General features: G+C 51.5%; 1 protein-coding gene across 1 annotated transcript; it reads left to right on the forward strand.

The window, feature by feature from the left end:
* Positions 1-12,001: 12,001 nt before the first annotated feature.
* On the forward strand, positions 12,002-12,685 carry LOC139232015 (olfactory receptor 2V1-like). The gene has a single exon (XM_070862547.1). The coding sequence runs from the start codon at positions 12,002-12,004 to the stop codon at positions 12,683-12,685; it is 684 nt and encodes a 227-aa protein (XP_070718648.1).
* The last annotated feature ends 1,994 nt before the right edge of the window (positions 12,686-14,679 follow it).

Consider the following 14,679-nt stretch of genomic DNA (forward strand, 5'->3'; position numbering starts at 1 on the left):
ATCGAGGGATATGGGGATCGGGCGGGAAAGTGGAGTTGAGGTCGAAGATCAGCCGTGATCTCATTAAATGGTGGAGCAGGTTCGAGGGGCCGAATGGCCGACTCCTGCTCCTATTTCTTAAGACACACATGCCGAACGGGAAAATTGTATAAAATGTACAGTTGAGTGCAGTTTTTCTGGACCAGGATAGTTTTACCGGAATGCCATATGACAAAGCGGTCTTCCTCCCCGCCTCTGCTCGTTCTCACCTGTCCGATATCCAGCCCACGGAAGGAGAGATGAATATTTTCAAGGCTGGATTTGGGGAAGGAAATCCAGAACAGCTTTCCCTGGCCTCCCAATCCGGAGCCCTCCAGCGACAGTGATCTTTCAGCATGGATCGCGGCAGCTTACGTTCCCACCACACTAAGCAGCAGAGCCAACAACTTATCTTAGAAACGACTGTTGTGCTTTTAGCAGGCAAGCGGTTAACACCTTCATACGACACCCCTCCATCTGCACGTCAAACCGAGGCCCCGTCTGCTCTCTCAGGTGGATGTAAAAGATCCCACGGCACAATTTCAAAGAAGAGCAGGGGAGTTCTCCCCGGTGTCCTGGGGCCAATATTTATCCCTCAATCAACATAACAAAATAACCGATTATCTGGGTCATTTTCACATTGCTCTGTGTGGGAGCTTGCTGTGCGCAAATTGGCTGCCACGTTTCCCACATTACAACAATGACTGCAACAACAAGAAATTGTATTTATATGGTGCCTTTAATCTGGTAAAACGTCCGAAGATGCGTTATCAGACACAATTTGACACCGAGCCACACAAGGAGATGTTTGGGCAGGTGACCAAAAGCTTGGTCAAAGAGGGAGGTTCAAAAATATTTCATTGACTGTAAAGCGCTTTGGGATGAGCTTGTATTTTATAGTCTCTTGAACACTCTTCGTTCAACATAACTCTATTTATTTGGGAGACCTCAGACAGCCATATCGAGCTTTAAAATGGCTGTTCCTTCACAGACCCTCTCTCGCTATACAGCTCCCGATACCTCCTAGCTAGAGCGCGCTATACATTATCTCGTTACAGCTATGAGGTTGTGAAAGGCGCTATAGGAAGGCAAATTCTCTCTTTCTTTTAACACAGATAGAAGCTGAGAGTTGAGAATGAGGGAGAAATCAATCAGGACACCTACGTTGGCATTAACACATTATGTGAAATGGATTGATGTCTCTTACTATCGCAGACAGAGAGATGTCGCAGGAACATGATAAATATTCACCTAATATTGAAGCGACAATCGCTATATGCAACGCACGGGAACAAAACACTAACTGCGTCTCCGGAGTCGGCACTGGGCTCTGCTCATGGAGATAAAATAGATCAGGAATCAGTGAGCCTCAAACACGAAGAGCGGGCAAAGAGCGCAGACACAATGGGAGAATCAACTGGCCTCTTGTCGGAGGGGCGGTGCTGAGGGAGCGCCGCACTGTCGAAGGAGCAGTACTGAGGGAGTGCCGCACTGTCGGAGGGGCAGTGCTGAGGGAGCGCCGCACTGTCGAAGGGGCAGTGCTGAGGGAGCGCCGCACTGTCGGAGGGGCACTGCTGAGGGAGCGCCACACTGTCGGAGGGGCAGTACTGAGGGAGCGCCGCACTGTCGGAGGGGCAGTGCTGAGGGAGCGCCGCACTGTCGGAGGGGCAGTGCTGAGGGAGCGCCGCACTGTCGGAGGAGCAGTACCGAGGGAGTGCCGCACTGTCGGAGGGGCGGTGCTGAGGGAGTGCCGCACTGTCGGAGGGGCAGTACTGAGGGAGTGCCGCACTGTCGGAGGGGCAGTACTGAGGGAGCGCCGCACTGTCAGAGGGGCAGTACTGAGGGAGCGTTGCACTGTCAGAGGGGCAGTACTGAGGGAGCGTTGCACTGTTGGAAGGGCCGTCTTTGAGATGAGACGTTAAACTCTCAGGTGGATGTAAAAGATCCCATGGCACTATTTCGAAGAAGAGCAGGGGAGTTCTCCCCGATATCCTGGGGCCAATATTTATCCCTCAATCAACATAACAAAAACAGATGATCTGGTCATTATCACATTGCTGTGTGTGGGAGCTTGCTGTGCGTAAATTGCCTGCCATGTTTCCCACATTACAACACTTCAAAAATACTACTTTGGCTGTAAAGCATTTTGAGATGTCCAGTGGTCATGAAAGGCGCTATATAAATGCAAGTCTTTCTTTGCTTTATAACAAAAATGAATTTCTTGATTGTTTACGGACGGATGAGACTGTGTAGTGAGCACGATCAAAGGAGGTTTATAAATCTCACACTTCAATCAAAGCGGCGCCGGTTACATTGATGGGAAACGCCCTGGCTTGTGATGTTTTTATTGGTTCCTGGGATGTGGGCGTCGCTGGTAAGGCCGGCATTTATTGGCCATGGAGAAGATGTGCAAATTCTGCGTTGTATAATCTGCGGGACACTGCGTTACTTGTGTGTCCTCCCTGGCACCAGCTCCCGTGTATAATGAGACGTAGATACAAGCTGACTGGAGGATTCACAATTAGATTTCAACTCTGCTTTACCCTTCCGAAACAAACCCTTTCGAAAATCTTTTGCCAGGATTGCAAAGAATGGGTGAGCGGTGAATAAAACAGTCCCTTGTGCAGCTCCATCTGCCAACTCATTGTCAGGCTGTTAAAGCTTTTTAATTGCTTTGCGAACAATTAGCATGCACTGGAAAGTTGCAATAGAATTTAGACAATCATTCTATAATTCATATCTTTTTGTTTCAACCCATCTACAAATGAGTGATAACCCACGTCGCAATGCCTCCACTCTGTGAACACAACACATCACCAACACTTATTTCCTTGGCTTCACATTCATCAATGGATCATCATCGTATGCGGTCCCGAGGATGACTTGCTTCCACACCAAAAAAGGACGAGTTCACAAACATAGAAAATAGGTGCAGGAGTAGGCCATTCGGCCCTTCTAGCCTGCACCACCATTCAATGAGATCATGGCTGATCATTCACCTCAGTACCCCTTTCCTGCTTTCTCTCCACACTCCTTGATCCCTTTAGCCATAAGGGCCATATCTAACTCCCTCTTGAATATATCCAATGAACTGGCCTCAACAACTTTCTGTGGTAGAGAATTCCACAGGTTCACCACTCTCTGGGTGAAGAAGTTTCTCCTCATCTCGGTCCTAAATGGCTTACCCCTTATCCTTAGACTGCGACCCCTGGTTCTGGACTTCCCCAACATCGGGAACAATCTTCCTGCATCTAACCTGTCCAGTCCCGTCAGAATTTTATATCTTTCTATGAGATCCCCTCTCATTCTTCTAAACTCCAGTCGATCCAGTCTTTTTTCATATATCAGCCCTGCCATCCCGGGAATCAGTCTGGTGAAACTTCGCTGCACTCCTTCAATAGCAAGAACCCTAACTACATCCTGAAGGGTGGAAGATGCCTGTGGGTGGATTTTTTTTAACGTGGGGTGACCGTTGCACACCAGCCACCACACGGGCTTGACAGAGCGAGGTCTTGGTCCAGTGGCAAGGGTTAACCAGGACGACTGGAGACCAGCTCTGCTGCACGGACCCAGTGCGCTCACATATCGCAGTGTGGGCTGGGCCCGTGCTGCCCCTGGCCCCGATCACGTCCCTCTACAATCTCTCGCCGCTCCTTCGCCCCGACCTCGCCGCTCCTGCTGTAGCTGCCCGCGCTCCAATCACCGACCTGGACCTTGATGACGTCACTCTTCGCTGCCGTCGCCCTCCTGCACCAGCTCCCTGGAGTAGCCTCCGTTCTTCTCCCGGACTGCTGCTCGCCGCTCCTTTTCTGGCCCCGACCTGCCGCTGGTGTTCTCCCGCGGATCGGGGCCTCCACGCTCCATGGTGCATCAATGCATTAACGGAGCGGGTGGCTATTGATGGGAAAAGACTTCCTCAACCATAGGTTACTGGATTATTTTCTAATTCGTTCCTGGAACATGGGCGTCGCTGGCAAGGCCGGCATTTATTGCCCATCCCTAATTGCCCCTTGAGAAGGTGGTGGTGAGCCGCCTTCTTGAACCGCTGCAGTCCCGTGTGGTGAAGGTGCTCCCACAGTGCTGTTGGGGAGGGAGTTCCAGGATTGTGACCCAGCGACGATGAAGGAACGGCCGATATATTTCCAAGTCAGGGTGGTGTGTGACTGGGAGGGGAACGTGGAGGTGGTGGTGTTCCCATGCACCTGCTGCACTTCATAGAATCAGAGAAATTTACAGCACGGAAGGAGGCCATTCGGCCCATCGTGTCCATGCCAGCCGAGAAAGAGCTACCCAGCCTAATCCCACTTTCCAGCTCTGGGTCCGTAGTCCTGTAGGTTACGGCACTGCAGGTGCACATCCAGGTACTTTTTAAATGTGGTGAGGGTTTCTGCCTCTACCACCCTTTCAGGCAGTGAGTTCCAGACCCCCACCACCCTCTGGGTGAAGAAATTTCCCTTAGCAGAGGGATCAGCAACCAAGGGGCATAGATTTAGCGCAATTGGTTGGAGGTTCAGAGGAGATTTGAAGGGAAATGTTTCAGTGATACCAGAACCTCTCACCTCACTCCTGCTTTCCATGGAACTCGCTCCAGGACCGGCAACTTCACCTCTTGTGTACCGAGGTCCAATCGACAAACAGTTGATATAGTAGGAAAAAGAAAGACTTGCATTTCTATAGCGCCTTTCACAACCACCGGACGATCCAATGAAGTACTTTTGGAGTGTAGTCACTGATGTAATATGGGAAACGTGGCAGCCAATTAGCGCACAGCAAGCTCCCACACACAGTAATGTGATAATGATCAGATAATCTGTTTTTTAGTGATGTTGATTGAGGGATAAATATTGGCCCCAGGGCCCCAGGGATAACTCCCCTGCTCTTCTTCAAAATAATAAGATCATAAGAACATAAGAATTAGGCCATCTAGCCCCTCGAGCCTTCCCCGCCATTCAATAAGATCATGGCTGATCTGGTCGTGGACTCAGCTCCACTTACCCGCCCTCTCCCCGTAACCCTTAATTCCCCTATTGCTTAAAAATCTATCTATCTGTGACTTGAATACATTCAATGAGCTAGCCTCAACTGCTTCCTTGGGCAGAGAATTCCACAGATTCACAACCCTCTGGGAGAAGAAATTTTTTCTCAACTCGGTTTTAAATTGGCTCCTCCGTATTTTGAGGCTGTGCCCCCTAGTTCTAGTCTCCCCCACCAATGGAAACAACCTTTCTGCCTCTATCTTGTCTATCCCTTTCATGATTTTAAATGTTTCTATAAGATCACCCCTCATCCTTCTGAACTCCAAGGAGTAAAGACCCAATCTACTCAATCTATCATCGTAAGGTAACCCCCTCATTTCTGGAATCAGCCGAGTGATTCGTCTCTGTACCCCTTCCAAAGCTAGTATATCCTTCCTTAAGTAAGGTGACCAAAACTGCACGCAGTACTCCAGGTGCGGCCTTACCAATACCCTGTACAGTTGCAGCAAGACCTCCCTGCTTTTGTACTCCATCCCTTTCGCAATGAAGACCACCATTCCATTTGCCTTCCTGATTACCTGCTGCACCTGCAAACTAACCTTTTGGGATTCATGCACAAGGACCCCCAGGTCCCTCTGCACCGCAGCATGTTGTAATTTCTCCCCATTCAAATAATATTCCCTTTTACTGTTTTTTTTCCCAAGGTGGATGACCTTACACTTTCCGACATTGTATTCCATCTGCCAAACCTTCGCCCATTCGCTTAACCTATCCAAATCTCCTTGCAGTCTCTCGGAGTCCTCTACACAACCCGCTTTCCCACTAATCTTTGTGTCATCTGCAAATTTTGTTGCACTACACTCTGTCCCCTCTTCTAGGTCATCTATGTATATTGTAAACAGTTGTGGTCCCAGCACTGATCCCTGTGGCACACCACTAACCACTGATTTCCAACCGGAAAAGGACCCATTTATCCCGACTCTCTGCTTTCTGTTCGTCAACCAATTCTCTATCCATGCTAATACATTTCCTCTGACTCCGCGTACCTTTATCTTCTGCAGTAACCTTTTGTGTGGCACCTTATCGAATGCCTTTTGGAAATCTAAATACACCACATCCATCGGTACACCTCTATCCACCATGCTCGTTATATCCTCAAAGAATTCCAGTAAATTAGTTAAACATGATTTCCCCTTCATGAATCCATGCTGCGTCTGCTTGATTGCACTATTCCTATCTAGATGTCCCGCTATTTCTTCCTTAATGATAGTTTCAAGCATTTTCCCCACTACAGATGTTAAACTAACCGGCCTATAGTTACCTGCCTTTTGCCTGCCCCTTTTTTAATGCCTTGGGATCTTTTACGTCCACCTGAGGGGGCAGACGGGGCCTCGGTTTAACGTCTCATCAGAAAGACACCCCCTCCGACAGTGCGGCGCTCCCTCAGTACTGCCCCTCCGACAGTGCGGCGCTCCCTCAGTACTGCCCTTCCGACAGTACGGCGCTCCCTCAGTACTGCCCCTCCCACAGTGCGGCGCTCCCTCAGTACTGCCCCTCCGACAGTGCGGCGCTCCCTCAGTACTGCCCCTCCGACAGTGCGGCGCTCCCTCAGTACTGCCCCTCCGACAGTGCGGCGCTCCCTCAGTACTGCCCCTCCGACAGTGCGGCGCTCCCTCAGTGCGGCGCTCCCTCAGTACCGCCCCTCCGACAGTACGCCGCTCCCTCAGTACTGCCCCTCCGACAGTGCGGCGCTCCCTCAGCACTGCCCCTCCGACAGTGCGCCGCTCCCTCAGTACTGCCCCTCCGACAGTGCGCCGCTCCCTCAGTACTGCCCCTCCGACAGTGCGCCGCTCCCTCAGTACCGCCCCTCCGACAGTGCGGCGCTCCCTCAGTACTGCCCCTCCGACAGTGCGGCGCTCCCTCAGTACCGCCCCTCCGACAGTGCGGCGCTCCCTCAGTACTGCCCCTCCGACAGTGCGCCGCTCCCTCAGTACTGCCCTGGGAGTGTTAGCCTGGATTTTTGTGCTCAAGTCTCTGGAGTGGGACTTGAACCCACAACCTTCTGACCCAGAGGCGAGAGTGCTGTGCACTGACAGGAGTTAAAGCAGAAAATGCTGGAAACACTCAGCGGGTCAGGCAGCATCTGTGGAGAGAGAAACAGAGTTAACGTTTCGGGTCGACAACCTCTAGATGGCGCTACTCTTCAGCGGATCCCCACTGGATGGAAACAATTTACTCAGAACTTCGCCAACCTTTCTATCATTCCAATTACAGTACATTTTCTAATCTATTTCACTGGGAAATTTAATTGAGCTTGCCAATCGAATGTAATAAAATATTATAATTATTGCAATAATTAGTGGCCTTACAACAAGATGGATTTTTTTTTTAAACTCGGAAATATTTTAAAGTGGCAAATTTAACATGACTTGCATCAAAGTCACCTTGCTGCCTCTCTCCAAAAATAGTTCCTCTGTAATCCAATGCGGAACCTCCCAACCTGAGTCTGTTGCTATATTTTTCCCTTTTGCACAAGTTATTTAGGATTACAAACGTCCCAGAAACAGGCCATTCGGCCCAACCAGTCCATGCCGGTGTTTATGCTCCACTCGAGCCTCCTCCCGTCTTTCCTCATCTAAATCTATCGGCATAACCCTCTATTCCCTTCTCCCTCATTGGCTTGTCCAGCCTCCCCTTAAATGCATCGATACTATTCACCTCAACCCCTCCCTGTGGCAGTGAGTTCCACATTCTCACCGCTCTCTGGGTAAAGTTTCTCCTGAATTCCCCGTTGGATGTCTGGGTGACTATCTGATTTTGATGTTTACCAAGTTTAGCAGTGAGGGAATAATGGACCCCAAGTGGCACCATTTGTTTTTGCTGGAATCAGCCTCACACAGACGCATGCTCCAGACCGTGACGACAATCTGGGGAAATCTTGCACAGCTCCAACGATCCATAAGACAACTACTGCCGTGGGAGCTGTGCCCACAGAATTGTGAGCCTGTCACTTAGCAGTGTTTATAGCTGCCTGCAGGGGGTGAGTCACCACAGCCCGAGCTCACACTTTAGTGCAAATGAGGCATTAAACTGATGCCCCATCTGCCTGTTCTGATTTAATTTGGCATTAAAGATCCCGTGATATATTTCACCAAAAGAGCAAGGAATTGTCCTCTCAGTGTCAGCCATGGCTCAGTGGGCAGCACTCTCGGCTCTGAGTCGGAACGTTGTGTGTCAGGGAAGTGAGCACAAAAATCCAGGCTGACACTCGCAGTGCAGTGCTGGGGGAGTGCCACACTGTCGGAGGGGCAGTGCTGAGGGAGTGCCGCACTGTCGGAGGGGCGGTGCTGAGGGAGCGACGCACAGTCAGAGGGGCAGTACTGAGGGAGTGCTGCACTGTCGGAGAGGCAGTGCTGAGGGAGTGCCGCACTGTCGGAGGGGCGGTGCTGAGGGAGCGACGCACTGTCGGAGGGACAGTACTGAGGGAGTGCTGCACTGTCGGAGGGGCAGTACTGACGGAGTGCTGCACTGTCGGAGGGGCAGTGCTGAGGGAGCACCACACTGTTGGAGCGGCAGTACTGAGGGAGCGCCGCACTGTCGGAGGGGCAGTGCTGAGGGAGCACCACACTGTCGGAGGGGCAGTACTGAGGGAGCGCTGCACTGTCGGAGGGGCAGTATTGAGGGAGCGCCGCACTGTCGGAGGGGCAGTGCTGAGGGAGTGCTGCACTGTCGGAGGGGCAGTGCTGAGGGAGCGCCGCACTGTCGGAGGGGCAGTACTGAGGGAGCGCCGCACTGTCGGAGGGGCAGTGCTGAGGGAGCGCCGCACTGTCGGAGGGGCAGTGCTGAGGGAGCGCCGCACTGTCGGAGGGGCAGTACTGAGGGAGCGCCGCACTGTCGGAGGGGCAGTACTGAGGGAGCGCCGCACTGTCGGAGGGGCAGTACTGAGGGAGCGCCGCACTGTCGGAGGGGCAGTGCTGAGGGAGCGCCGCACTGTGTCGGAGGGGCAGTACTGAGGGAGTGCCGCACTGTCGGAGGGGCAGTGCTGAGGGAGCGCCGCACTGTCAGAGGCTCCGTCTTTCGGATGAAACATTATACTAAAACCCTGTCTGCTCTCTCAGGTGGATGTAAAAGATCCCAGGGCACTATTTTGAATAAGAGCAGGGGAGTTCTCCCCGGTGTCCTGGGGCCAATATTTATCCCTCAATCAACATAACAAAAACATTATCTGGTCATTATCAAATTGCTGTGTGTGGGAGCTTGCTGTGCGCAAATTGCCTGCCGCGATTCCCACATTACAACAGTGACTACACTCCAAAAGTACTTCATTGGCTGTAAAGAGCTTTGAGACGTCCGGTGCTTATGAAAGGCGCTATATAAATGCAAGTCTTTCTTTTCATTCTTATCGAGCAGGTAAAGATACGCCACGCTGTCTTGGTGGACCTGGAGTTTTATCGATGGAACACAGTGCCAATGAGAAATGGTAAAGGGTTCAGCTGGTAAAGTACAAACTGGCAGCCTGCGGTGCGATTCCATTCGCTGATGACCCAAGGCAGAGCGGGCAGAGAGTGAGCGGGCAGCATACTGACCATCTTCAGAGAAACCAGCACCAATACTGAGGATGGCCTGAGATTTGGCCGGTGGGTTTTGAACAGGTAACACTGAACTCTTCGCTGACAGAGACCGAAGAGGAAGAGTAACCTTGGATTGGACAGCACAGCGGACGGTCAGTAGGCCCATCGTGCCTGTGCTGGCTCTCCCAACAACCCAGCCACTGGCTCCCATTCCCTTACCCTTTAACACATTTATTTTCCAAAGACTTGGTTAATTCTCAAAACTAGGCACAAAGGCCAAGAATTTCCTTGATCCCATTTACACTGAAAATGATCCCAATCTCTTGACAAGGGGAACTTATTGCCGGATTTCTGGTAGCGTTATTTGCTTGCGCTGGACTATAAAAGTCAGCTTAAAACGGGCTGCAATGCAGCACGTCACTTGGGGCAATAATCGCGATTGGCTGCTGCCTCTGCAATGGTCTCACTCCCCGAGCTTCTCGCCTCAGCTGCTCCCCTTCCAACAGGGCCATGGCCACTGGGAAAGGCATTGAAGCCAATTCATTCCTCTCAGCGAGTGCACTGAGTGGCGAGGGTCCAAAGAATTTCATGTGCACTGAAAAAACAAACACTTGCATTTCTATAGCAGCTTTCACGACCACCAATAGTGCGGCACTCCCTCAGTACTGCCCCTCCGACAGTGCGGCGCTCCCTCAGTGCTGCCCCTCCGACAGTGCGGCGCTCCCTCAGTACTGCCCCTCCGACAGTGCGGCACTCCCTCAGTACTGCCCCTTCGACAGTGCGCGCTCCCTCAGTACTGCCCCTCCGACAGTGCGGCACTCCCTCAGTACTGCCCCTCCGACAGTGCGCGCTCCCTCAGTACTGCCCCTCCGACAGTGCGGCGCTCCCTCAGTACTGCCCCTCCGACAGTGCAGCACTCCCTCAGTACTGCCCCTCCGACATTGCGGCACTCCCTCAGTACTGCCCCTCCGACAGTGCGGCGCTCCCTCAGTACTGCCCCTCCGACAGTGCGCCACTCCCTCAGTACTGCCCCTCCGACAGTGCGGCGCTCCCTCAGTACTGCCCCTCCGACAGTGCGGCGCTCCCTCAGTACCGCCCCTCCGACAGTGCGGCACTCCCTCAGTACTGACCCTCCGACAGTGCGGCACTCCCTCAGTACTGCCCCTCCGACAGTGCGGCGTTCCCTCAGTACTGCCCCTCCGACAGTGCGGTGCTCTCTCAGTACTGCCCCTCCGACAGTGCGGCGCTCCCTCAGCACTGCCCCTCCGACAGTGCGGTGCTCCCTCAGTACTGCCCCTCCGACAGCGCGGCACTCCCAGCTTTTGGTCACCTGCCCCAATATCTCCCCATGTGGCTCGGTGTCAAATTGTGTCTGATAATGTTCCCGGTGAAGCGCCCTGGGACGTTTGTTAAAACACTATATAAATACAAGTTATATTGTTGCTGAGCAATGATCTCCCGAATGAGGTTTGAAATGGAGCCTGCAGTGTTGGCCCTGGGGAAGCAGGTGGAGAGAGTGACTGAGGGAAATGGCGCAGGTGCAGCATGACTGGACAAAGTCAGCAACGGCAGACGTCAGAGCGTGTAAAACGCGGACAGGAGGTGCGCACAGCGATAGGCACCGTTGGTCAAGGGTCTGTGTCCGGGCCACACTGCGACTGCTGCCGTACTGGCACTCCGCATAGTTAGAAAAGAGGAAAGACTTGCATTTATATAGCGCCTTTCACTGCTCCCCAAAGGACGTCCCAAAGCGCTTTACAGCCAATGAAGTACTTTTGGAGTGCAGTCACTGTTGTAATGTGGGAAATGCGGCAGACAAGTTGCGCACAGCAAGCTCCCACACACAGCAATGCGATAATGACCGGATGATCTGTTTTTCGTGATGTTGATTGAGGGATAAATATTGGCCCCAGGACACCGGGGATAACTCCCCTGCTCTTCTTCAAAATAGTGGCCGTGGGATGTATTCCCGATTTAACAGAAGTTGTGTCTCAAAAGCACAGCTGTGGAAGAAACGCTAGCGGTCTTCCAAATTAATACAAACTAAACAACCTCTTCTCTTACACCACCAAAAAGAAATCTTCCGTCTGACTTCATTGGGGAATTTTGCAGGTGTGGACACGGATTGGGATAGATCCATCAACATGGCGGCTGCTAATTGCTAATTGCTAAACCCTCCAGGACCGTCCCAAACCTCATTGCCGATAATAAAACGCTGCTGATGTGGATTCGTCAGTTAATGATGCCGGAGTTTCTCTGCTCGGTGTTGTCTTGATCCAACGCGCTGCATTGCTCTATAAACCAGCTCCTTTCTGGCCCAAGCTGTCGTGGCATCACGGTTAATCTTAAAGCAACAGGAGCAACCCATCGGAGGACAGGTGTTGGGAAAGTCGGATTCTCGTTATTTTGTCGCGGCGTTTCAAGGGGCACGAGAAGATGTTGGAAGGTGGAGAGAATGGAACGACCGGCTTTGTATTACTGGGATTTATCTACAGCACCACCGAGAGGCACATCATCTTCCCTGGGCGTGTCCTGATCCTCACGCTTGGCCTCTGTGCCAACATCCTCATTTTTGGTATTGTGCTCACCAAGCGCGCTGTCAGAACGCCCAAGAATGTTCTGATAAGCCACCTGTGCTTCATCGATGTGTACGGCCTGCTGCCGTTCTCCCCGAACCTCATCACCAGGCTGGCTCGGAGAAACTTTGAGCCCATAACCTTGCAGTGGTGCTTTGTACAGTACTACTACTTAAATGTCTACACCTGTAGCACCATGCTCGCCGTGACCTTCATGGCCGTGGTCAGGTACTACGTCATCTGCTATCCATTTGTCTACGAGATGAAGATGAACGCAAGGATCACGAAAGGCGTGCTGCTGTCCTGGGCGTTTGCCATTGTTTACCCGACACTGTACATGTTCCCATTCATCGGGCAGCAGTCCTGCCACCTGATCACCTCCAGTAGTTTCCTGTGCACTGGGATCTCGTTGGAAGCCAGCCTGTGCACAGCTTCGGCAAGCGTGTTCCCCAAGTTCTACAGGATCCTGGTGATCGCGGTGCACCTCCTGCGTGCTGCCACCATGGTGGCCTTCTCCTGCGTTAAGATTTTGAGGTGCGCCTGACGGAATCCTCGCGCAAAGCTCTCAATGCCGTCATTACCCACGGCATGGTGCTCATAATCTTCTTCTGCAACGCCTCGCTTCTCGTCATCACGGGAAGTCTCCGGACCAACACCAGCGCGCAGGAGTCAGTCATGGCCACCTTGCGCCTCACGGCCGGCCTGCTGTACCTCCACCTGCCCCCGACCTTTAACCCCAGCATCTACGGCCTGAGAAACAAAGAGCCGAGGAAAAAGAGTTTCTCAAGTTCTTCAGGAAAAGGAATGGCCAGGTCAAGGCGTTCAGCCCACCCGCGATGAAACGCAAGAGTCAAGCTCAAAATATTTCACCTTTTACTACAATGATTAATAATTGGAAAAAGTCTTCCACCCAGGCGAGCAATGATGTAAGTGTCGCCACTGCCAACAGACGTTAGACAACATCTTTGTTGCAGAGGAGGCCATTCAGCCCCTCGAGCCTGTTCCACCATTCAGTGAGATCACAGCTAATCTGCGACCTAACTCCACAAACCTGCCTTTGGCCCGTATCCCTTAATACCCTTTGGTTAACAGAAAGCTATCAATCCCAGATTTAAAATTAATTGACCCAGCAACAATTGCCGTTTGAGGAAGAGAGTTCCAAACTTCTACCACGCTTTGTGTGTAGAAGTGTTTCCTAATTTCACTCCTGAAAGGTCTGGCTCTAATTTTCACTCTTTGCCCCCGAGTCCCAGACTCCCTGACCAGCGGGAATAGTCTCTCTCTATCTACCCTCTTTGTTCCCCGTAATATCCTGAAAACTTCGATCAAATCGCCCCTTTAGCCATCTAAATTCCAGGGAATACAACCTTAGTTTAGAATCAGAGAAATTTACAGCACGGAAGGAGGCCATTCGGCCCATCATGTCCGTACCGGCTGACAAAGAGCTACCCAGCCTAATCCCACTTTCCAGCTCTCGGTCCATAGCCCTGTAGGTTACGGCACTTCAAGTGCTTGTTGTGCAATCTCTCCTCGTAACTTAACCCTTGAAGTCTGGGTTGTAGCCAAGATCATGACGTTAGTTTACAAGTAGAAATTTTCACTGACAAAGAGCAGACTTTAAAGGGCCTATTTCCCAAATGGGAATCCTTTGACACAGTGAATGGAATCGGCATGTGAAAGAGCGATTACTGATCAGTGTGCAACCCTCTGTCAGACCACAACTCTTTTATATGTTGGGCAATACTGAATCATTACCTGATGTTGAAGATTTATGATTGGTGATGAGATTGGGGTAGATATTTTGTGAAATAAATAAGTTTAAGTTACTATCAATGGCAACGTGCTTTGTGAAGTGCGTGTTTTCTTTTGAAAGAAAAGACAATCTAGTATGGAATCTATTGGGCAATGTTCAGGGTTCAGGCAGACTGGGTGTGTGACGGTCCAACGCTGTTTTGGGTTTTCAGTCACGGACGTTGGATTTGATCCTCAACATGGGTTTGAAACCGATTGATTCCTGTCTTGTCATTTTTCAATCTCACTGGCCGGGATTTTGTGATGGGTAATCAGAGAAATTTACAGCACAGGAGGAGGCCATTCGGCCCATCGTGTCCGTGCCGGCCGACAAAGAGCTACCCAGCCTAATCCCACTTTCCAGCTCTGGGTCCATAGCCCTGTTGGTTACGGCACTTCAGGTGCACATCCAGGTACTTTTTAAATGTGGTGAGGGTTTCTGCCTCTACCACCCTTTCAGGCAGTGAGTTCCAGACCCCCACCACCCTCTGGGTGAAAACATTTCCCCATAAATCCCCTCTAAACCTCCCTCCAATTACTTTAAATCTATGCCCCCCCGGTTGTTGACCCCTCTGCTAAGGGAAACAGGTCCTTCCTATCCACTCTATCCAGGCCCCTCATAATTTTATACACCTCAATCAGATCTCCCCTCAGCCTCCTCTGTTCCAAAGAAAACAACCCCAGCCTATCCGATCTTTCCTCATCGCTAAAATTCTCCAGTCCTGGCAACATCCCCGTAAATCTCCT

This window comes from Pristiophorus japonicus, chromosome 2 (assembly GCF_044704955.1).
Source record: "Pristiophorus japonicus isolate sPriJap1 chromosome 2, sPriJap1.hap1, whole genome shotgun sequence".
Lineage (NCBI taxonomy): Eukaryota > Metazoa > Chordata > Chondrichthyes > Pristiophoridae > Pristiophorus > Pristiophorus japonicus.

Bases quoted from the DNA above. Each gene is read 5' to 3' on its own strand.
- LOC139232015 (XM_070862547.1), top strand. From the start codon at position 12,002: ATGTTGGAAGGTGGAGAGAATGGAACGACCGGCTTTGTATTACTGGGA.